General features: G+C 48.2%; 2 protein-coding genes across 4 annotated transcripts in view; both read left to right on the top strand.

The window, feature by feature from the left end:
• Positions 1-23452, top strand: part of LOC128823020 (zinc finger protein 883-like) — a 341706-nt gene that overhangs the window by 164486 nt on the left and 153768 nt on the right. The window lies entirely within an intron of this gene.
• LOC128823004 (zinc finger protein 154-like) lies at positions 196-23276 on the top strand. Of its 2 annotated transcripts, none has more exons than XM_054004995.1 (10): positions 196-283; positions 3203-3289; positions 7185-7406; positions 8154-8176; positions 9744-9856; positions 10155-10187; positions 11052-11156; positions 12868-12956; positions 13555-13681; positions 20631-23276. In XM_054004995.1, the coding sequence occupies exons 1-10, from the start codon at positions 221-223 to the stop codon at positions 21587-21589; spliced, it is 1821 nt and encodes a 606-aa protein (XP_053860970.1). In that variant the 5' UTR covers positions 196-220; the 3' UTR covers positions 21590-23276. The 2 variants fall into 2 exon arrangements, with proteins under 2 accessions (XP_053860970.1, XP_053860969.1); XM_054004994.1 differs by having other exon boundaries at positions 9741-9856.

Genomic DNA, 23452 nt, shown 5'->3' with positions numbered 1-23452 from the left:
GTCTAATGATTCAGCAAAACCAGCCCCTCCCCCTGCTTTTCTCCTGGTAAGATCCAGCCAGTCTCCTGCCCCGCCCTCCACGCTGAGGAGGGTTCCCCGATTCCCCGAGTGTCACAAACCCCCTACGAGGTGGCCCGGCGGGGCAGGGGCAGGGCCAGGCCCGGGTAAGAGCCGCCCCTTCCTGCCCAGCCCGCAGCTCCTTTGTGTCGGCAGCGGAGCCATGGCTGAGGCCGGGAGTGCAGCGCGGAGGTTGCTCCAGCCCTGCAGCCCGGGAGGCAGCGCGGTAGGTCCGGGGGCGGGAGCAGGACCCGGGCGGAGACACGCGTGGGGCGGACACGCTCCTGCCAGGTGTAGCCCCACAAAATGCTCCCCTCCCCTTTTGCTACTGGGAGCGGTTTCTGCCACGCAGCGTAGCAGTTTGGTAAACTGTTTGTTAACTTGCTACCGCCTGTCCATGGGGTTGCGAATCAGGAGGGGATGGGGTATGTGGTCAAAAACGATCCGATCTGCTTCCTGACCGGAGTGGCCACTTTCATTGCATTGTCCATGGGGTTGCGAATCAGGAGGGGATGGGGTATGTGGTCAAAAACGATCCCGATCTGCTTCCTGACCGGAGTGGCCCCTTTTCATTTTTTCCACTGGCTTCTCCTTGCTTAGTTCCAAGAACTGGGCTGCTCATGCACCTGTCACTGGTCCAGGGATGGTTGCAAAACGGGAGGGATGGGGTTTGTGGTGGAAAACACTCCCGATCTGCTTCCTCCTGGCTAATGTGCCAAATTGATCTGTTGCATGATTGAGGCATACTGTTTCACTTTTTTGTGTGTGAATCCGTGAAAAGGGAGGTAAGGTTTGGGGGAACGGCGCATGCCCCTGAGCCCAAGGTGAGACCACAGTGGCCCCTTTTCATTTTTTCCACTGGCTTCTCCTTGCTTAGTTCCAATGACTGGGCTGCTCATGCACCTGTCACTGGTCCAGGGATGGTTGCAAAACGGGAGGGATGGGGTTGTGGTGGAAAACACTCCCGGTCTGCTTCCTGTGGGGGGATGGTTGCAAAACAGGAGGGATGGGGTTGTGGTGGAAAACACTCCCGATCTGCTTCCTGTGGGGGGATGGTTGCAAAACGGGAGGGATGGGGTTGTGGTGGAAAACACTCCCGGTCTGCTTCCTCTGGGGGGATGGTTGCAAAACGGGAGGGATGGGGTTGTGGTGGAAAATACTCCCGGTCTGCTTCCTGTGGGGGGATGGTTGCAAAACGGGAGGGATGGGGTTGTGGTGGAAAACACTCCCGGTCTGCTTCCTCTGGGGGGATGGTTGCAAAACGGGAGGGATGGGGTTTGTGGTTGAAAACACTCACAGTCTGCTTCCTCCTGGCTAATGTGCCAAATTGATCTATTGCATGATTGAGGCATGCTGTTTCACTTTTTTTTGTGTGAATCCGTGAAAAGGGATTTTTTTTACTTTACTCTTCCAATTTGCATCATATACAAAGCAATTTTTGAGGCCCCTTCCATTAAAAAAAAGTTGCAATACTCTAGTAACATGTATTTGGAAATGTAAAAAATAATCAGTGAAATACATTCAAAAATTAATTTGTAATAATTTGAAAATACACGAAATACATTATTTAAAAACATTAAATGCTTTAATGGTATGTATACATTTGCAATTACATAATGGGCTGTTGCTGGGTGATGGTGATGGTTAGGATGGGGTCGGGGGGGGTGCCCCACACCTTACCATGGCGCTTACCCCCTCTCCTGGAGCCTCAGTGTGCTGCGACCAGGAGCGGCCCCGGACCGCGTTGGAGCCACCAGGCTGCAGTGCGCCAGGGCCGCTCCCGGACGCGGCACACTGAGACACCGGGGGAAGACGGAGGCGGGGGCAGCCTCCGACATATTCGTGGGGGCCCCTGCAGAAAATTGCCCCACTTGCCCCCCCCCGTCTGGGCGGCCCTGGCCCTGCAACACTTGTATAGGATAGAGAGGAGCTGCGTTGATTAATCTTTGACAGGCTAGGAATTGGAGGCCTGTGCCTTTAAGACCCCAGCCCCAGGAACCCGCCCCCTGCTCCGAGGCTGACATGCAGCGTCCCAGTGAGAACAACAAAAACAGCCTCTGCCCCCCCCACACCCCTAGATTAGCGAGCACAGTGTGTGGCTCATCCCACGGGGTCACTGTTCCCCCCTCCCCCTCCCTAAATGGGGGTTTTGTACCCGCACGGGGTCTGGCAGTGTCACCCCTCCCCCGCTTAACCCCGGCTCTCACTCCCCACCACCGATTTTTGCCCTTCAGCCCCTCTTCTGCCGCTAGCTACAGTAGCTTGAACCCCCCAGGCCAGTAAAATTCTGCCCCCTGCTCAGACCCTGACAGCCCCCCCGCTGCGATTTGCCCCCCTTAATCCTTTTAAACCCCCCCAAAGAGGAGGTAGCAAATCGTTAGCAGAAGTAAGGGCAGAGAGAGGGCAGTAGCTACAACGAAGGTTACTGAGCATGCTCAGTACACCCAAAGTAGCAAAACGGGAGCGGGAGCATTTTGTGGGGCTACACCTGTAGGGCCGGGCCCGGCTGCCTGGTTCGCCCCCTGCCAGGGTGGGTCCCCGAGCTCCCCGCGGCCGGAGAGGGGCTGCCCCGGGCTGCGGGGGGCGAGTGTCCCGGGCGGGGCAGAGCGGAGCAGCCCCTGCTGCTGGGCCGGGGCGACAGAGCCCGGGAGCGGCTGGGCCGGGAGCTGCAGGAGGGGCCCGGAGCGCGGCTCGGCTGCAGAGCTCGGAGCCCAGGCTGGGCCAGGGAGCGAGGAGTTGGGGGAGCTGGGGGAGTGGATCTGGGGTGTCAGAGCCGGGCTGTGGGGTGTGAGGACCTGCTGGTGCTGGGGACTGTGGGGCTGCTGGGAGCTGAGAGTTTGGGATGTGCTGGGGGGGTCAGGGCTGGGGATTGGGGGATGTTTGGAAGGCTCCATGTTCAGATCTGGCTCTGCGGGAGCTTTGGGGGCTGGAACTGGGGAAAGTGCGGTACTGTCTGAAGTTGGCTGCTTGGGATATGGGTGGGGCTGCACTCACGTCACTGTAGTCTGGGTCCCTCACCCTCTCCTCTCAGTCTGAGTCCCAGCGACTCTGCACAGGAATCTGCAGGGCAGGATGGGCACTGAAATCTGACAGCTGGCAGGCCATTTGCAGCAGTTTCTAATCCTCCCTCCCCTGCTTCTTCCAGGAGATACCACAAAAGCATCTGGCCCCTCTGGGAAAAGAGAGAGAAGCAGCCAAAGCCGAGGAGGAGCGGCAAAGCGAGGAGCTGCTGGTAGGTGCCCAGAGCTCCCCGCCACTTAGGTTTGCCTGGCATAAGAATGACATGGTGAATGCAGGGCCCACCCTGCCAGCCTCAGCCAGAGAACCATCCCCACTGGAGCCCAGGGAGCCTGCAGGGTCAGATACATGGGTAACATGATGCCCTTAGGATGCAAGAGGCTGCTGGGCAGGAGAAGGTCAGTCTGTGTCTGCGGAACTATTAACTAGGGTTTGTAACCTGTCCTTTAAATCGGCTTCTGTACCCAACGACTGGAAGTTAGCTAATGTCACGCCAATATTTAAAAAGGGCTCTAGAGGTGATCCCGGCAATTACAGACTGGTAAGTCTAACGTCGGTACCAGGCAAATTAATCAAAACAATAGTTAAGAATAAAATTGTCAGACACATAGAAAAACATAAAGTGTTGAGCAATAGTCAACATGGTTTCTGTAAAAGGAAATCGTGTCTTACTAATCTATTAGAGTTCTTTGAAGGGGTCAACAAACATGTGGACAAGGGGGATCCAGTGGACATAGTGTACTTAGATTTCCAGAAAGCCTTTGACCAGGTCCCTCACCAAAGGCTCTTACGTAAATTAAGCTATCATGGGATAAAAGGGAAGGTCCTTTCATGGATTGAGAACTGGTTAAAAGACCGGGAACAAAGGGTAGGAATTAATGGTAAATTCTCAGAATGGAGAGGGGTAACTAGTGGTGTTCCCCAAGGGTCAGTCCTTGGACCCATCCTATTCAACTTATAAATGATCTGGAGAAAGGGGTAAATACTGAGGTGGCAAAGTTTGCAGATGATACTAAACTGCTCAAGATAGTTAAGACCAAAGCAGATTGTGACAAACTTCAAAAAGATCTCACAAAACTAAGTGATTGGGCAACAAAATGGCAAATGAAATTTAATGTGGATAAATGTAAAGTAATGCACATTGGAAAAAATAATCCCAACTATACATACAATATGATGGGGGCTAATTTAGCTACAACAAGTCAGGAAAAATATCTTGGAGTCATCATGGATAGTTCTCTGAAGATGTCCACGCAGTGTGCGGAGGTGGTCAAAAAAGCAAACAGGATGTTAAGGATCATTAAAAAGGGGATAGAGAATAAGACAGAGAATATATTATTGCCCTTATATAAATCGATGGTACGCCCACATCTCAAATACTGCGTACAGATGTGATCTCCTCATCTAAAAAAAGATATACTGGCACTAGACAAGGTTCAGAAAAAGGCAACTAAAATGATTAGGGGTTTGGAACGGGTCCCATATGAGGAGAGATTAAAGAGACTAGGACTCTTCAGCTTGGAAAAGAGGAGACTAAGGGGGGATATGATAGAGGTATATAAAATCAGGAGTGATGTGGAGAAAGTGGATAAAGAAAAGTTATTTACTTATTCCCATAATACAAGAACTAGGGGTCACCAAATTAAATTAATAGGCAGCAGGTTTAAAACAAATACAAGGAAGTTCTTCTTCACACAGCACACAGTCAACTTGTGTAACTCCTTACCTGAGGAGGTTGTGAAGGCTAGGACTATAACAGAGTTTAAAAGAGAACTGGATAAATTCATGAAGGTTAAGTCCATTAATGGCTATTAGCCAGGATGGGTAAGGAATGGTGTCCCTAGCCTCTGTTTGTCAGAGGATGGAGATGGATGGCAGGAGAGAGATCACTTGATCATTGCCTGTTAGGTCCACTCCCTCTGGGGCAGCTGGCATTGGCCACTGTCAGTAGACAGGATACTGGGCTAGATGGACCTTTGGTCTGACCCGGTATGGCTGTTCTTATGTGTTAGCTGAGAGACACTGCCCACAGGCCGTTGGGATGTCACAGTGACCAGGGATCCTTTCTAGCTCCAGGGCCGCCTGGGGGGGACAAGTGGGGCAATTTGCCCCGGGCCCCACAGGGGCCCCCACGAGAGTTTTTGGCGGGTCTTCGGCAGCAGGTCCTTCAGTGCCACCGAACACACCCGGAGCGAGTGAAGGACCCTCTGCCAAAGACCCAGAGCTTCTTCCGCTCTGGGTCTTCGGCGGCAATTCAGCAGCGAGTCCTTCACTTGCTCCAGGACCCGCTGCCGAATTGCCCCGAAGACTCAGAGTGGAAGGACCCCAGCCCCCCTGAATCCACTGGGTGTCCCTGTCTAGCTCCTAGGGGGAATGGGGAGGAAGGAGATGACATGTGGGCTGCAGAGATGGAGGATTTCGCTCAGTGCAAGTTGATGAGGTTTTGGGGAGAAGTGTCCCTCCTGTAGGTGATGTACAGCTCACCCCGAACCTGAGCCCTCCTCCCTTCCTGGGATAAATGAACTTCCCATCACTCAATTCAAGAAATCTTGTGTTCTGTTAAATAACTCTGCCACCTGTCCCGAGGTGCATTTATGATTTTCCCCAGTTACCGAGCAGATGAATTTCAATGTTAATAAATGCAAAGTAATGAACATTTGAAAAGATAATATCAAATACACGTAAAATGATGGGGTCTAAATTAGCTGTTACCACTCAAGAAAGAGATTTTGGAGTCATTGTGGATAGTTCTCTGGAAACATCCACTCAATGTGCAACAGCAGGGCTGGCTTTAGCAGGTGCGGGGCCCCACGCCGGGACACGAATTGTCTTGTGCCCCCCCCCCCCCAACTCCGCCCCGGCCCCGCCCCAACTCTGCCCCTTACTGCCCCATTGGATCCCTCACCAAATCCCCGCCCTGGCCCCACCCCAGCCCTGCCCCATTGGATCCCTCCCCAAATCCCCGCCCTGGCCCCGCCTCTTCCCCAGCACGTCGCATTCCTCCTCCTCAACCCTCCCTCCCAGGCTTGCGCTGATCAGCTGTATGGCAGTGCAAGCAATGGAGGGAGGGGGGAGAAGCAGGACGCGGCTTTTTTTTTCTTTTTCCTCCACTCTGACGGCAGCCCTGGTCATTGCGGAGCCCTCTTAGGCGCGGGGCCCCATTCTGGGGAATCGGCCAAATTGGCTTAAAGTCGGCCCTGTGCAGCAGCAGTCAATAAAGTGAACAGAATGTTGGGAATCATTAAGAAAGGGATAGATAAGACAGAAAATATCATATTGCCTCTATATAAATCCATGGTGTGCCCACATCTTGAATACTGTATGCAGATCTGGTCACCCCATCTCAAAAAAGATATATTGGAATTGGAAAAGGTACAGAAAATAGCAACAAAATGATGAAGGGACAGAACAGCTTCTGTATGAGGCAAGATTAATAAGACTGAGGCTATGGCTACACTACGCAACTTTTAGCAACATGATTGTGCCTGTACAGCTGTGCTGCTAACAGGCATGCAGTGTAGCTGCTGTTTGTTGGCAGGAGAGAAGTGCCAGTGTAGACAAAGCCTGAGACTGTTCAACTTGGAAAAAAGACGACTAAGGGGGGGTATGGTAGAGGTCTATAAAATCATGACTTGTGAGGTGAAAGTAAATAAGGAAGTGTTATTTACTCCTTCTCATAACACAGGAACTAGGAGTCACCCAGTGAAATGAATAGGCAGCAGGTTTAAAACAAACAAAAGGAAGTATTTCTTCACACAACACATAGTCAACCTGTGGAACTCCTTGCCAAAGGATGTTGTGAAGGCCAAGACACTTACTGGGTTCAAAAGAGAACTAGATAATTTCATGGAGGATAGGTCTATCAGTGGCTATTAGCCAGGATGGGCAGGGATGGTGTCCCTAGCCTCTGTTTGCCAGAAGCTGGGAATGGGCAACAGGGGATGGATCACTTGATCATCACCTGTTCTGTTCATTCCCTCTGGGGCACCTGGCATTGGCCACTGTCAAAAGACAGGGTACTGGGCTAGATGGACCATTGGTCTGACCCAGTATGTCCGTTCTTATGTTCTATGTTCCCCTGTTACCGAGCCGCCCTCTCCCTGTTGCAGAAACAGACAGAAGCCGAGAGGCAGAAGATCATCTGGGAGTGGAAGGAGCTGCAAGGGTTTCTGGAGGACCAGGAGCAGCGGCTGCTGTCCCGTCTGGAAGAGCTAGAGAGAGCCATTGTCCAGAGAAGGGATGAGGGCATCTGCAGCCTGTCCTGGGATATTTCCCTGTTCAGTGAGAGGGGAGGAGCGAAGGGACAGCAGCCACTGAGCCAACCCCTGCAGGTCAGACTGTTATTGCAATGATCATATGCAGCGTTTCTATAGGTGCTTCTGAGCCCTAGACCCCAAAGCACTTTACAAAGTGGGGTCAGGGACATTATCCCTATGGGACAATTGGGGAAAGTGAGGCAGAGGGAGGGGCAGAGCCCTGCCCAAGGTCACACAGTGAGTCTGGCAGCGGCTCCAGGGATGGGTCCTGGGAGTCCTGGATGCTGCAGCCCCAAGACCTTCTCTCCTTCTCTCCAGACTTGCATCTGAAGAAGTGAGGTTCTTACCCACGAAAGCTTATGCTCCCAGTACTTCTGTTAGTCTCAAAGGTGCCACAGGACCCTCTGTTGCTTTCTCCTGGAAATGTCTGTCTGCATTTGCACTTGCAGGGTGAAATCCCCTCCCCGCCATGCTGAGGTCCCGAGCCAGGCCTAAGGCCCCTCTCACTGCAGGTTAATGGGTTTAGTGGGGCCAGGGGCCTTCTGGGTCTCTCAGCACTGGGGGGAATTTGATTCTCAATGCAGAGAAATATCTTCTGCCTGTAAAGTGCCAGGGGAGATTTCCGCAGGGGCGACCTGCCAGCAGGGATTACTGGGGCTGCATAGGGGAAAGTCCCTGGTAGGGGGTGGCAGCTGCTCTGGGAATGTAAACCTGAAATTCCTCTACTGCCCGAGGCTTCAATGGTGACTCTCCTGCAGAGCAGGAGGCCTCCCCACCCAGGGACACCCCCACTGATGGCCTCCTCTTTCTCTCCCTCTTTAGGCTGCTGGGCGCACTGGGGGCAGGTAAGTCCTGGGCTCCATTTCCCTCCCCCTCATGCAGGGCCGGCTCCAGGCACCAACCTGGCAAGCAGGTGCTTGGGGCAGCCACTCCGGAGGGGGGCAGCACGTCCAGCTATTCGGTGGCAATTCGGCGGATGGTCCCTCACTCCCACTTGGAGGGAAGGACCTCCCGCCGAATTGCCGCCGCAGATCGTGATCGTGGCTTTTTTTTTGTTTGTTTTTTGGCTGATTGGGGCGGCCAAAACCCTGGAGCCGGCCCTGCCCTCATGGGTCGTTAGGTTTGATAACTACACTGAATAGGAAGCTGCCCCCTGCCCTTGGAGCTTGTGATTCTGTCTCCCCTAGTATCTGACTCAGGTATGAGAAGACCCATTACTGTCTGATCGCTGATGAGGTCACAGCAGGGCTGCTAGACATAGGGCCGATGGGACAGACCTGGCCTATCTCCTGGACTGATGCGGCCACATCACATATTCAGAGGGCGCAGAATCTCAGCTTTCACGTTTTTTAAAGTGAGTTGCTGGCCCTCAGCACTTTCCCAGTGTAAACGGAGACAGTGTTGCCTTGCTGGGGCTGCCAGCAGCCTGAAGCCATAGCTCTGAGAGTGTGAACTCTCCTGTCCCCTGTTAATGTCATCGGGGTGTCAACTGAAATGGCAACACTTTGATGTCAACATTCAATGTTCCCTGGCTGATCACTTGAGCAGGTGGAACGGGGAGAGGGTGGGAGTGAAGCCTTTGTGGGGTGGGAATAGGGGGTTTCTGTGGGGAGGGAAGAACAGAGGAGAGACACAAGGACAAGGAACAAGAGAGAAATGGAGAAAGCAGGGTGGGAAAGGAAAGAAAACACAGGGAAGAACTAGCAGGGCCTCACAGTGGTGTCCGGGAGTGGGCTGTTTTCCTCCTGAGTGACACTGAGTGTGACAGACAAAGACTTCACAAAATAATAAGAAGTAAAATTTTATTTCCTATACGAAGGGCAGATTCTCCCCTTGTTCTTTGTACATCGGTGTCCCATGGAGAGCAGTGGGTGTTCTGCTGTGAATGGAGCAGGGCACAGAGTCCTAAACTGAGGCCCTGGGCCACTGACCATAACGGACAGTGCAATATGGCCCTCTCTGCCAAATGAGCTGGATGCTGCTTTAGCTGAAGGGCTTGAGGGTTTTGGTGTTTAAGGGCCCAGGTTCTTTCCCTGCTGAAGACCTGGGCTCTGTCTGTGGCCACTGTCAGCATGTAGGACCTGCCCACTCTTTGGTCTGTGTCTCCTCCCTTTCCACATAATCCCAGTGCTGGTGCTCCTTGTTACTGCAATAAACCAGCATGGGAGGTGGCTCTGCACCTCACAGAACCAGAGCGTCCCTGAGAAAGCTACAGAACAATGTCTCCATTCCTTGCTCTAGTGTCTCCCCACTTCCCATCTCTCTGGGGGGCACAGGGCTGAGGTGATTCACCATGACAATGACCATCTCAGGCTATAAAGCTCAGATTCAGGTTTCCTGGAGTTTGGGGGTTGCTGGGCTCAGGGTCTGGGGTTCAGGTCTATTTCTCACCCCTCCTCCTTTCCCTAGCAGGGAGGACAGAATGTTTCAGAAGCCAGAGCCGGCGTTTGCGCAGCTGGAGAAGAGACTCAGCGATTTCTCTCTGAAAAGTGCCATGCTGCAGGAGGTGCTGCTGGGATTCAAAGGTGAATTGGAGTGTGGGTGTGGCATCTCCTCTGGTTAGAGTGACCCTTGTCTTGGGGAGGAGTCAGGACTCTAGTGATGTCACTGACCCTGGGCTCCATCTCACAGCCCAGCTCAGCGAGTCACCCTTCCCCATGAAGCAACCCTGTGGGACTGGCCCTGTCCGCAGCGGCTGTGTTATCGGCCTCTGATCTCTGGCACCATCTCGTAGTTAACAGCAGTTGCATTAATAAGCAATGGGGATTTCTCCATGAATGTGAGGGCTGAATTCTCACCTCTCCCATCTTCTCCTTCCCCTAGAGATGCTGCGACGGGTGCTGGGGAGTGACACAGGTACGTGTCTGTCTCTGACTGGCCATGGGGAGATTTCAGACCAATAACCATGTTAACGACAGGGGATCGCAGCCTCCAGCACCTGGAAGCTGTGTAACAATGTGAAGCAATGTTACTTTGTTCTTGCACCACTATATTTTCAACTGATTTGTCTCTTAAATATTTTAGCTCATCAATATTACGTAAGCATTTAAAGTGTTTCGCAATTTTTTTAGTATTAATTAATTTTTTTTGCTTTTACTTTCTTTAATTATTGCAGTTTTTACTGACCATTAATTTTAGGAATTTTATCTTGCAGTTTTAATTGCAGTAATATTAATAGTGTTTTCAATTAAGTTTATGTAGTCTGATTTTAAAGCTTTTTCTTTTTTAAAGACCACTAAGGTCTTTGACAACGTTTCCTGTTTTTGAGTGGCTGCTCGATACTTTTTAAAATAAAATATAAAGGCTGAGCTTTTTTTTAAATGTATTTATTTGAAAGTTTGTTAGTCTAGTTAGAGTTTTTTGGCTTTTTAAAAAAAATATATAGACTTTTTTGTTGTGATTTTTTAAATTGGTAATGAATTCACAGTTTTAACTTCTAATTATTTTAGTGCACTATTTACCTCTTGTGACACAGGTTGTAGCTGATTTTTACACTTTAAATAAATAAAACCGCTATTAGCATCTAATTTTGTTAAAACAACAATTCAATATTTCTTTTTTGCATAACCTGCACTTCCTTAAGAATGCAACATTTGTTTGGTTCTTTTAATTAACTTTTTGCTCTAAACTTTTTTTTATGCTTAAATTAATTTATATTTCTTGGAATGATTTTATTCATTTAAGATAGAATCTTAATTCTCCCCCCCAATACATTCCTAGCCATCCCGATGATGATTAATTTCTGGGAAACATCCTCAGCAGAATTATTTGAAGGTGTTGCATCGGAGAGTAAAGGCACAGAGGGAGTGGCTTGTGAGAAACAGGGTAAGTTTCATTACTAATCCTGCTCTTAAAAAGAAGGGTCTTTTTAGAAATTTTTTTCAACTTACAAGCACTGAGAGACTTTAAGAAAGTCACTAATCACAGGAGCAATGGGTCTCTTTGGAACATATTTTAACTGACAAGCCCTTACAGCCTTTATGAGAAACAGGATAGAACTATGGTCAACGTTAAGTGCAAATTAATAGTCATGCATCATGAGGAGAAAGAGGAGGGAATACAAGTTAAAATATAATGAAAAAAAGCCTTTCAGAAAGGAAATATATCAGTTTACTAGCAGTGTTGCCATGTCAGGGGTGAGGTGGGAGATGATTTTCTTCCCCCCCCCAATCTCTTTTTAAAAGCCCCAAAAGGACTAAAAGTGGGTGGCATAGTTTATTTTTTATTATTTTGTTTACTTAATTTACAATTAAATCCATGTCCTTAAGGCCAAATTTGGCAGAGGTAACTTTGTTCCCAGGTTTTCTTGTTCACCAAGCATAGATCTTAGTACTGGCCCTGAACGACATTAGCCCCCTTTTGTTTGGACTAATTACATTTTCTGTAGTTGGTCTTCTTGCACCTGTGCATGGCCTTCATGGCTGAAAATAATTTAACCTACTTTTCATCACCTTGTTGCTATAGGGTATTGTAAGATCTTATGAACTTTCATCTTCCTTTTACAGTGAAGTAAAGAAGAGAGTTCAAAATGTGGGTGTTATTGGAATTAACAGTTCCCAGGGTTGGTCCATATATGCCATAGCACTTGGCTCATTCATGCTTTGTCCGCATACAATGTAGCACTCTCTTCCCATGCGTAGTCAATGATGACACAAAATAATGATCTAGGCTGGTGTTTCTCAGGTGGTAGTTTGTGACCCCTGGGGGCTCAGGAAAGGCAGTAAGGAGACTGTGAGATGTTGAGTGTTTCATTATGATCTAAAGCAAAGAAAATCTCACTCCCCTGTTCATTGTGGTCAAGTGTTCTCTGTCAGCCTCTTGAAATATACAAGTTATATATAGACTCAGCATGGATACATGTTTTATTCTTTTTTAGTAAATGTTCAGGGGTGAGAAAAAAATTGACTTCCAATAAGTGGTACTTGCTTACTTATTTCAGCTGTGAAATTAGGCAGTTTACAGCTGTGCACAGTAACCCTTTCATTCCCTGTATCACAGCCAGCGAGACTGAAATCCCTTCGGTGGTTAGTAGAGATGGGGACGAGGCAGAAAGTTTGGATCCAAACCGGAATTCAGTGCTGTCAGCAATCACAGGAGAGCAAAGGAACCCAGGGATCATTGGTCACTAAGTCTCCCAGGCAGAGGGAGGGGTGAGGGTGAAAGAGAAGACAGAAAATGAAGGAGAAATAAGTGTGGGGTGGGAAGGTCACAAGCTCCCAAACCTGCCCACATCCAGTCATAAAGTCTAAGGCCAGAAGGTACAATTGGATCATCTGGTCTGACCTCGTGTCTAGCATTGGCTGTAAACAGCACCCAGCACCCACCCACTAAACCAACAGCTGGAGTGAGACCAAAATCTTGCAGCCCACAGGAGACTAGGAGGGGTTGGGTCTGGGCTGTGATAAAGTGATGGAATATTTTCCCAGCATGCGAGTCAGAAACACCTTGTGCAGGGAAAGGGCCAGGGCAAATCATGATGTGACAGGAACTAAACATACTTCTGAAATCTTTCCTGTCACCTTTCTCACCCTGACAGGTGGCAGAGTAACGCCCACCTTTGGCTCCAGATTGTCCCAGCCTCCCACGGGACAGGGACGGGAAATGGCTGTAGTGGAGCCAGTCCAGGTAGGGATTTTTGCGGGGTTGCTAGTGGCTTCCTCCTGGAGGGAGAGGGGCAGGAAATACTGAGCGCCTGGGATCTTTGGGGGAGTTTAGTCTGGAGGTGGGAGGGGGGCAGGAAATACCCAGGGTGGAGAAAGGGAGGGGGACAAGGCGTGTGACAAACTTGTTGGGAATTGTTTAACCCAAGTCCTGGATTCCGGGAACAGATTCATGGGGTTTGGGGGAAGAAATTACCCTATTTGTGGGTGGGGGAACCCTGGACAGCGTGGGGAAAACGTATCAGCTTCCTAATGCAAGAACATAAACCTACTCGCCAGAGGCTGCTATGAGATATAAAGGTGCGGAAAGGTTACTCACCAGTGAGGTGTAGAGTAGCTTGTAGGTGTGTGTTGAATGAGAAGACCCTTCCCCCTCTGTCTGCTGGGGGGGACTAGGGGATCTCTATCTCCCCTCCTGTTTTGCTTGCCGGCTGCTCTGAGGGTGGGACTCTGCTGATTGTGAGCCTGCCAGAGCTTCCATTTGATTGACTTCTCTCCCTCCATGAATAGTGGGGCTGTGAGTGGGGCAGCTGGTACTGAGTGTTGGACACTTCCTCTTTCAGGGGCCAGTGACCTTCAAGGAGGTGGCTGTGTATTTCACCAGGGAAGAGTGGGCTCTGCTGGACCCCCGTCAAAGAGCCCTCTGCAGAGACGTCATGCAGGAGAACTATGAGAATGTGACCTTGCTCAGTAAGAATTCCTATGCCCTCGGTTATTAGAAGGGGAAATCAAGAGTTAAGGTTCATGCCACTCCCACAATGCCATCTCTACTCTGCCCTGTCTCAGCAGCAGCCCATTGAGTGCATTGAAATGGGGCAGACGAGGTCCCTCAGGGTTCACATGCACCTCCCTTCATATCACAGTCACAGCTCTGCCAAGCTGCTCCAACTACTCCCTTCACCATCCAGTTACAGCTACAGCTGACCCACTGCACACAGCTTGAGGGCATGCCAATAAATGCTGGTATTCCCATCTGTGAACACAACATAGTCCTTCATATCTATTGTAGAATCATAGATTTTTATGGCCAGAAAGGGCTATTAGGTCATCTAGTCTGACCTCCTGTATAACACAGGTCATAGAATTTCATCCAGTTACTGCTGTACTGAGCTGAATACCTTGTGTTGGACTAAATCCTCCCCCAGAAAGGCATCCACTCCGACTTGAAGACTTCAAGAAATGGAGAAACCTCCACTTCCTTTGTTAGTTTGTTAATCTTTGCACCAGCCTTACTGAGCCATTCCCAGTGGCTAGTGCCAGCTGCAGGGCTAGGGACAGAGTTAAGGTTGCATTTTAGGGGTGGTGTGTATATTAACACTTCCTTTTCTGGTTTTCAGAGGTTTAAGTTTAGCCACCACCCACCTAGTGGAAAGGCATGCAGCAGAACTGGGCAGCCTGTACATTTACATAGTTTATGGGCATTTGATTCTCATTTATTTAATAGACTTTTCAGCACTCTGTGTCTGCATGAGAGATTTTTGCCAGCATAATTATGTCAATTAAGGATGTGTTTTTTCGCATCCCTAACAAACAGAGCTCTGCTGACAAAACTTTGCGGCTCCGAAGAGGCCAGAGTCTGCAAGTGGATTTTAAAACGCTTTAAAATATTGCTCTCAGCCCTGAAATTTTGGAATCAGGGGGAAACATCTAAGAGGAACTCCTTCAGAATGCAAGCAAAATGCACAATACACATAGTCTGAAAGTTAACAGTGGTACGGCTCCAACTCAGATGAATGACTGTAGCTCAGAGGCAGTGGCCACAACATGTCCTCTTGACCCAACCAACCAATGACTACGAGAGCAGTGTGAGGTTCCTATTCAGGAGTTCTTGGGGGGGGGGAGGGGAGGGGGAAGGAGAACAGGGAGCAGTGGAAGGGGAGAGTACTGGGGAGCTAGTGCTTGTGGGGTGCCACAAGGTAGGGCAGGCTGAGTGTAGTGGGAGGAAAGGGATAGGTATGTGGAAGACTGGAGGGTATCAGGGAGGGATGGGTACCAGGGAAGGAAGAGGAAGTGAGGAATCAGAGACAGAATCTCCTGGGAAACAGGGAGTGTGGTGGTTTGGGGGAATGGGAGACTGGGAATGGAGAAAAGGGGGTGGAGGTCCCAGCAGTGGTGCTGTTGGAGAGGGAGGATTGGGTAGGCGATCTGGGATACTTGGAAGTGAAAAAGACTGAGGATATTGGGAAGGGGATGGGGAGTGGTCACTCCAAGGAATAGGAAGGATCTGGTGGCAGTGGGAAGGGAAGGTTTCAGGGAGGCAGATATTTGGAGCTCTCCACTGAGAATATCCTTGCCAAAGTCTCTAATGAGTTCTCCCTAAGCAAAGCTCAGAACCAGTACTCCATCCTTATTCTTCTTGACCTGTCAGCCACCTTTCATACCACTGACCATGGTTGTCTTCTTGACATCTTGTCTTCTTCCTGGCTTTCCTCCTAACTCTGAAACTACTTCTTCAGTGTGTCCTTAGGAAGATCATCCTCACCCCCTCTCCAGTTTTCTGTGGGGGTTCTACAGGGCTCAGTCCTTGGTCACTTCCTCTGCACTTTATCTCTGGGAAATCTCACTCATAAACACAAATTCAGCTACTGTCTGTATACTGATGAATCACAGATCTTCCGCACTACTCCTAACCTGTCTCCTTCTGTCCAAACTGAAATCTCAGCCTCCCTCTGATGCCATCAACTCAAGCTCAACAGCTCAAATGTTGATAACAGAGCTCTTAATCCCCCAAATCATCCCCCCCACTTAATTTCTTGCTGTTCACCCCAGAATTAGCTGATGGAATCTCAGAGCCCCTGGCAATATTTGCAAATTCAGATAACAGGAGAGGTCCCAGAAGATTGGAGAAGGGCTAACAGTGCCCATCTTTACAAAGGGGAAAAAGGAGGAGCTGGGGAACTATAGCCTAGTCAGCCTGACCTCAATACCAGGGAAGCTACTAGAGCAATGTATAAAACATTCATTTTGCGAATACCTGGAGGATGAAGGGGTAATCGGTAGCAGCCAGCATGGATTTACTAAGAACGTAACATGACAAACCAGCTTGATATTGTTCTTTGATAGGGTAACTGGTTTGGTGGATAAAATAGACCTGGACTTCAAAAAGGCTTTTGACACAGTCCCATGAGTAAGCTGGAGAAATGCGGGTTCAATGGAACTCCCATTAAGTGGATATATAATTGGTTACACAACCGCAAGCAAAGAGTAACTATTAACGGAATGATGTCAGAATGGAGGGATTTCTCAAATGGGGTTTCACAGGGATCTGTTTTGGGTCTGATATTTAACATAAGAACGGCCGTATCGGGTCAGACCAAAGGTCCATCTTGCCCAGTATCCTGTCTACCGACAGTGGCCAATGCCAGGTGCCCCAGAGGGAGTGGACCTAACAGGCAATGATCAAGTGATCTCTCTCCTGCCATCCATCTCCATCCTCTGACAAACAGAGGCTACATCTTCATTAATGACCTGGATGTAAGAACAGAGAGCATACTGATCAAATTTGCAGATGACACAAAGCTGTGGGGAGTTGTCAACACTTTGGAGGATAGAGCAAAACTTCAAAGGGATTGTGATAAATTGGCGAACTGGGCTATAAGCAACAATGAAATTCAACAAAGACAAGTGTAAGGTGCTAAGTTCGGGAAGAAAAACCCAGTGCACAAATACGGAATGGGGGGTAACTGGGATGGCAGCAGCACCACTGAGAAGGAGCTGGGAGTTGTGGTGGATCACACCCTCAACGTGAGGTCAACAGTGTGATGATGATGCAAAAAAGAAGCAAATGCATTAACAGAAGAATAGCATGCAAATCACAAGTGGTTATAGTGCTGCTCTACTCAGCATTGGTTAGGCCTCAGGGGCAGTCCTGGGTCCAGTTTTGGTCACCTGTGACTAGATAGGATGTAGAGAAACTGGAAAGAATCCAGAGGCAAGTGACAAAGATGATCAAAGGGATGGAATGCAAACCAGTGAGCAAAGGCTGATGGAACTGGATGTGTTTAGTTTGGAAAAAAGAGTTAAGAGGGAGGGATATGATAGCGGTCTTCGAATACTCGAAAGACTTTGTAAGTGTGTGGGGCTATCCCTCCTGGTCTATCTCTGAGGGAGGCCAGGCCTCCTCGCTGTCATGCTCTTAGCACTGCAATCAGTTAAGGGGAATTAGCAGTCTTCAAAGTTCAGGCCACTTGATCCAGGCTGAGCAATAGTTAATCTATGGTGCCCGGCCCTCAGGTAGGACTGGCCACCAACAGTCAGCGCTCTGGCCTGCAATCAGGGCAGAGCTGCAAAGTCTCCAAGCCCAGGCCCTCAGGCAGGGCGGGACATCAAACAATTAGGGGCTTTGCCCAGGGCGAGCACCAAACAGTCTAGGGCTCAGGCAGGGGCAAGCACCAAACAGTCTAGCGTCCTAGCTCAGCGGACGGTAGACCAACACAGACCTCCTGGCCAAAGATGGGGTGGCAGGAGGTAGGGGGACACTGGCCCATCTGACTCCACTGGGTCCCAGCCCCGGGCCCTAACAGTGGCAGTGTAGTCCACCACTGGATCAGCGGGGATCCGCCCACAACACACTGACTTAATGTCAGGCCAACACTCAACCAGACGATGGTCTAGTTTCCCTGGGCTACTTTCTACAATCCCCAGGGTTTGGTATCTCTGGCCTCCGTTTCCCCAGGGTCGGTGGTCTGTGGCAGCCCCATCAGCTTGTTGGCACCTCGACTGGCTGGTGACCCTGGGAGCTCTGGCCAGTCCTCTGGCGGCTGCCCCAGCAGGTCCTCGGTGTCCCGCTCCGACAGCTGGTGTTAAGCGTCTGTCTCCCTCGGCAGCTCCAGCCCAACTGAGCTGCAAGTCCCTCCTTTTGTAGTTCCGCTTCCTGTCCTGCCCCTCAGCTTCCGGAGGGCTGGAGGTGGCTTTCCTGGCTCTGTAGCCCAATAGGCGGGTTGTGATCCCTGCTGCTGTTCCTCACTACAGGCTGCCACAGAGGGCAGGACAAGAAGGAGTGGGTTCAAACTACAGCACAGCAGGTTTAGATTAAATCTCAGGAAAAAACTTCCTAACTGGAAGAACAGTAGGACAATGGAACAGACGCCTAGGGAGGTGGGGGAAGGTTATTCACTTGAGGTTTTCAAAAGGAGGTTGGAGCCATCTGTCTTGGGTGGTTTAGTCACAGCAAATCGTGCACCTTGGCAGGGGGTTAGACTACATGACCTTTGTGGTCCCTTTTAACTCTATGATTCTATGGGGAATTGGGGTTCGCCCTTGGAAAAGCTAAAGCTAGCATGTCGCCCATTAAGGGTATGTCTGCACTGCGTCTGTGAGCTGCCTCCCAGCCAGAGTCCATGCTGACTCACTACAAATAATGGTGTAAGCGCTGTCAGTTGGGCTGTAGCTTGGGTTCTAAAGCCAGGGGTTGAGGGGGGCTGTGGGCTGGATGGTCTGAGCTCCATCAAAGCAATGTCTCCACAGCCATTTTTAATGCACTAGCGGGAGACCCAGCATGGAAAGTGGCCGACTCCCTGATGCACCTTAGACATACCCTAAAGAGGGCGGTCCCAAGATAGACTGTATGAATGCTAGGTCATCTAACTCCCTGTAAATCCATGACCTAGCCCCGTCCCTTGGCACCCTGTCACCATGCCTTAGTGGGTCACAACTGAGGATGCCAAATTCAGGATGAACTGGTGAGAAATACGTCAAACACAACCCAAAACTAGTGGCTATTCTTTTATAAGATAGACCAAACCAGTCACAAAAGTAAACTCCTGTTTCACCACACTGGCTAACAAGAAAACATAAAGGCAGTTTTCTCAGGCATTCCAGTTCTTATACCACCACCAAAAACACTGGATTCAGAGATGAGTGGTTCTTTACAACCAGTGTCATTAAATAATAAGTTCTTCTGATCCCAAAGGGCCAACCACTCCCAGATCAATATACAACTTAGATCTTACCCAAAAATCACACTGGGGCCAATCCTTTAGTATCTAAAATCTAAAGGTTTATTCATAAAAAGAAAGAAAGGTGAGAGTTAAAATTGTCTAAGGGAATCAATTACATACAGTAATGGCAAAGTTCTTGGTTCAGGCTTGTAGCAGTGATGGAATAAACTGCTGGTTTAAGTCAAGTCTCTGGAGTACATCCATATCTTGGATGGGTCATTCAGTCCTTTGTTCAGAGCTTCGGTCTGTAGCAAAGTTCCTCAAGAGGTAAGAAGCAGGATTGAAGACAACGTGGAGGTGTTTTCTGGGCCTTTTATAGCTTTTGCCATGTGGAGGGCATCCCATTGTTCTTACTGTGGAAAATTACAGCAACAAGCTGGAGTTTGGAGTCGCATGGGCAAGTCACATGTTCATGCCCAATTTCCCTCAGTCATTGCAGGAAGCCATTACCTACATTCCAGACAGCACATTTACATGACAGTCCACTCAGTGTAGATGGGCTTCTCCCATGGTCCATTGTCAATCAAGTGTTTCTTGATGAACCACTTAATTTCAACAATCCCTCCAAGATGTGCTAGCTAGCTACCTTGTGGGCGTTACCCTGTTATGCTTATAAGAAGCACACAATCTTTTTCAGGGGAAAAGGAAATACACCGCATTTATTGAAGATACAACAATTAGCATATGCATTCAATCACACACCACACACACATACACTGTCCCGCCAGTCGATGTTATAGTTAACAGTCCAGAGTCTGGATCAACCTAGTGGCCATTTAGATTCATCACGGGAAGGGAGGAGCTGGGTTCGGTCGGTCGCGACACGATGGTCCTGGGAAGTCTTGGCAGGATGAACCCAAAGTTTCATGGCAAGGCACCCTGTTTATATAGTGATTTTCCTTCATTGGGACCAATGAGTTTTGCACCATCTTGCTGTGATGAATTGATCTTCAACGAGTGCTTGTTTTCTTAAATTGTCCTTCTCATCCTTTATCTTGTTCTTTCATCAAGTTCCTCAGAGAGTTGTCCCATGCTGGTTTTAATCACAGTTATCTTGTCCCCACTGGTAGGTGCCTGTCTCATCTTTAGAGTCGTCAATCTGTCCTCCTCAGACATTTCAATAGGGGTGTACTGCAGCCTCCTGGTGCCCTTACGTCTGTCTCCAGTTCCTCTCTCGTACATCTGGTTCAGCGATTGCCTTCACACTTACCTCTTAACACATACATTTCTCATTCACACACAAAACAGAATTAATTTACACAGAACATTTTGAACAGAAACATCAAATTGCAATGCAAAAGAAAACAATCATGGCATTCTTGTACTTATTTGAAAATGCTAAACCTACAACAAATTGGTGACCCGCAAAGGTCTGTTTCTGCCTTGAAATCAGTCCAGACACAGATTCTGGCTGATGTATTTCTACTCATTGGCCCATTAGTCTATTCCTTTCTGTTATTCAAAAAGGGTGGCTGGCAGGATATGATCAGATCATACACTAATACATTTAATTCATGCTACATTATTATCCTTCATTCTAAATTATATAAAATACAAACATAAAATCCTACTATTACATTTGGGGGAAGAGTTTTGGGAAGTTCAGTTCCTGGTTTTTCTTTGACCTCTCTCCAGCACTTGTTTTGGTTTGGCCTTCCCCTTTCCATCCCTGTTTGAGGTTTCTGTCTCAATCACTGCAGGTGATGCAATGGTATGTGACAAAGAGGAACAGAATTCTCAGCAGGAAAATGTTGAGCAAGTGGCTAAACACAGAGAATTATCGCAAAGACCAAAAAGGAATGTGTCCAGGAGTCATGACCAGGGACAATCCTGTGAGATTCAGCACAGACCAGAAAGAGAGAAGGGAAACCAGCCAGGGGAGAAAGTGGGTAAATTTATTTCCTGTTGGGGAACTCAGAAGGACATCAAGGAAACCACAACCCAGCAGGAAATCCTCATGGAAAAGAGAAAAAATACATGCACTGAGTGTGGGATAAACTTACATGACTACTCAGCCCTTATAAAGCATCAGAAAATACACACAGGTGAGAAACCCTGTGAATACAGTGAGTATGGAAAAAACTTCACTCGCAGATCAGGCCTTTTTCTCCATCAGAGAATCCACATGGGGGCAAGGCCCTATGAATGCACTGAGTGTGGAAAATGCTTCGCTAAGAGCTCAGCCCTTTCTGAACATCAGAGAATCCATACAGGGGAGAGACCCTATGAATGCAGTGAGTGTGGGAAAAACTTTACTCACAGAACAGGCCTTTTTCTCCATCAGAGAATCCACACAGGGGAGAGGCCCTATGAATGCTGTGAGTGTGGGAAAACCTTCAATCGCAGTTCGCACCTTAATAGGCATCGGAGAATCCACACAGGGGAGACTCCCTATGAATGCAGTGAGTGTGGGAAAAACTTCACTCGCAGATCAGGCCTTTCTGAACATCAGAGAATCCACACAGGGGAGAGGCCCTATGAATGCAGTGAGTGTGGAAAATGCTTCACTAACAACTCAGCCCTTTCTAAACATCAGAGAATCCATACAGGAGAGAGACCCTATGAAAGCAGTGAGTGTGGGAATACCTTCTCTTGGGACTCGATCCATGTTAGCCATCAGAGAATCTGCAAGGGAGATCAACACCATAAAAACCTCTAGGGCTACCAATACTTTTTTTAAAAATACTTTTCCTGATTCCTACATAACTTTTAAAGCTGCTTGAACTGTTTGCAGCACCGTTATCCCTCGGCTTCTCCAGATGAGTGGGCCATTTTTGCCTTTTGCAGTTTGCCCTGTTTTGAGGTGGACCTATTTGTACTTTCTATTGTCCCATGGGTAATTCGAGTGTGCCCTTCGTATCAGGAACCAGGGAGCATCACATTTATACCATTCTTCCTATTGCAAAGTTATTGTTAGTCACCAATGATACAAATTGTATTATTGTCAGTTGTTCTCGCGTTGCTCTGGGTTTTGCTGAAGAGCAGTTATATTGGGAACTTTTCAAATTATATGTAAATGAAGAGAAGCAGGGGCCTGAAAAAATGTCATTTCAGCCTCTGTGACACTGGAAGGAGATGGAGTAACTCAGAGATTCCCTCCTTCCCCATCACCGCAGAACTCTTACCTTTTGTCTGAGCCATGAAGAGTTTAACTTCATCACATTCTATCCATCCACTTCTCAAAGTGTCATGTGATGAAGCTTTCTCTGTTGTCGGAGATGATGCTTTGACTTCTTTAATCCTATATCAGAGTCACCATGACTGGAGATGAAAGTATCAAAGACCTGGGAGGGGAATTCAAATGAATCCCAAACACAATGTGATCATTTGGAGTTTAAATCCCAGGTTCCATCTATTGGCAAAGCCACTTCTGGCAAAGTGGCTGTTTTTTCCCACCATTATGGAGATACTAATTTACTGAAAACATTGTAAATAACATAACTGACTTTTGAGATAGTGCTGAGTGAAGCAGGTTTGAATGGATCAGAGGAGAATGTGATGGAAGAATCTCTTGTCCTGATTCTGAGTCATCAGCTGTAACCTGCTCTGGAATTTCACTTCACACTTCCATTGTCATGTATTCTATTTCTTTGTGATGTGGATTTCTATCTTTCCTGAAGGCTGTTTGGTCATCCAATTGAATATTAGTTCAGTTTGATAGGATGTAGCTCAGATATATTGGAGAATTTAAAACAAATGACCATTTGCTAAAGTCATCATTTCTCACTTCAGCTTTGCTTTCCCCCTATCCCTCCATGATAACATGGAGAAAGTTCAAGTGCAGTTCTGTCATCAGGAGAGAACTCTCCAATTTACTGCACCTGCTAACAAAGAAACAGCAGTGATTTAAAATCTCCACTCGGAAATGGTGAACAACAGCAGAACCCCAACTAACTGAAGGAAGTGCATATGATCCTAGTGTAGTTCAATTGTTTAAGTCAATGTTGTCTCAGATGATCTGGGGAGAGAATTCCACAGTAAGTGGTTTTTGAAGAAAGCAAAATGCCCATGTATTTGGTTCCTAAAGGATTTGTAACCCAGGCCCCACAGAAGATCTCTCCTAGCTAATCCTATGGTATCTGAGATGCCCTTCATGACACAGATGTTGAGGAAATAGAAGTGGGGGTTTTCTTGAATTTATCCTTTGTAGTTGCTAAAAATGTGTATAAAATGAAATCAATGTTGGAAATCTAATAGCTTCAGAAAAATATGTATTTTTGAATAGAAACTTCAGGTCTGGTAACTAACAGAGATTTGGATCCAGCCCTTTATCCTGTCCCTTGCCTGGAACTGTGCAGCAAATTAAAGAAAAACTGGGCATGTTTTGGGAAGCCATTCCTCACTAACACTGCTGAGATTTTGAGTGGTTTGTAAAGGATTCTACTTCAGAGAACTGTAAATTTATCCTAACCAAGGCCAAAGATTTGGAAAGAACGGGGGTTGAAAGAGTCCACACCCAGTTCTTGCTTTCCACCCCAGTAAAGGAAGTTATGGTGACCAACGGCCCAAGGAAAATTGTTTG

The sequence above is a fragment of the Malaclemys terrapin genome, chromosome 15 (genome assembly GCF_027887155.1).
Source record: "Malaclemys terrapin pileata isolate rMalTer1 chromosome 15, rMalTer1.hap1, whole genome shotgun sequence".
In the NCBI taxonomy this organism is placed as follows: Eukaryota; Metazoa; Chordata; order Testudines; family Emydidae; genus Malaclemys; species Malaclemys terrapin.
Note: the sequence above shows the minus strand (reverse complement) of the source record. Positions and strands in the feature narration are given on the sequence as shown.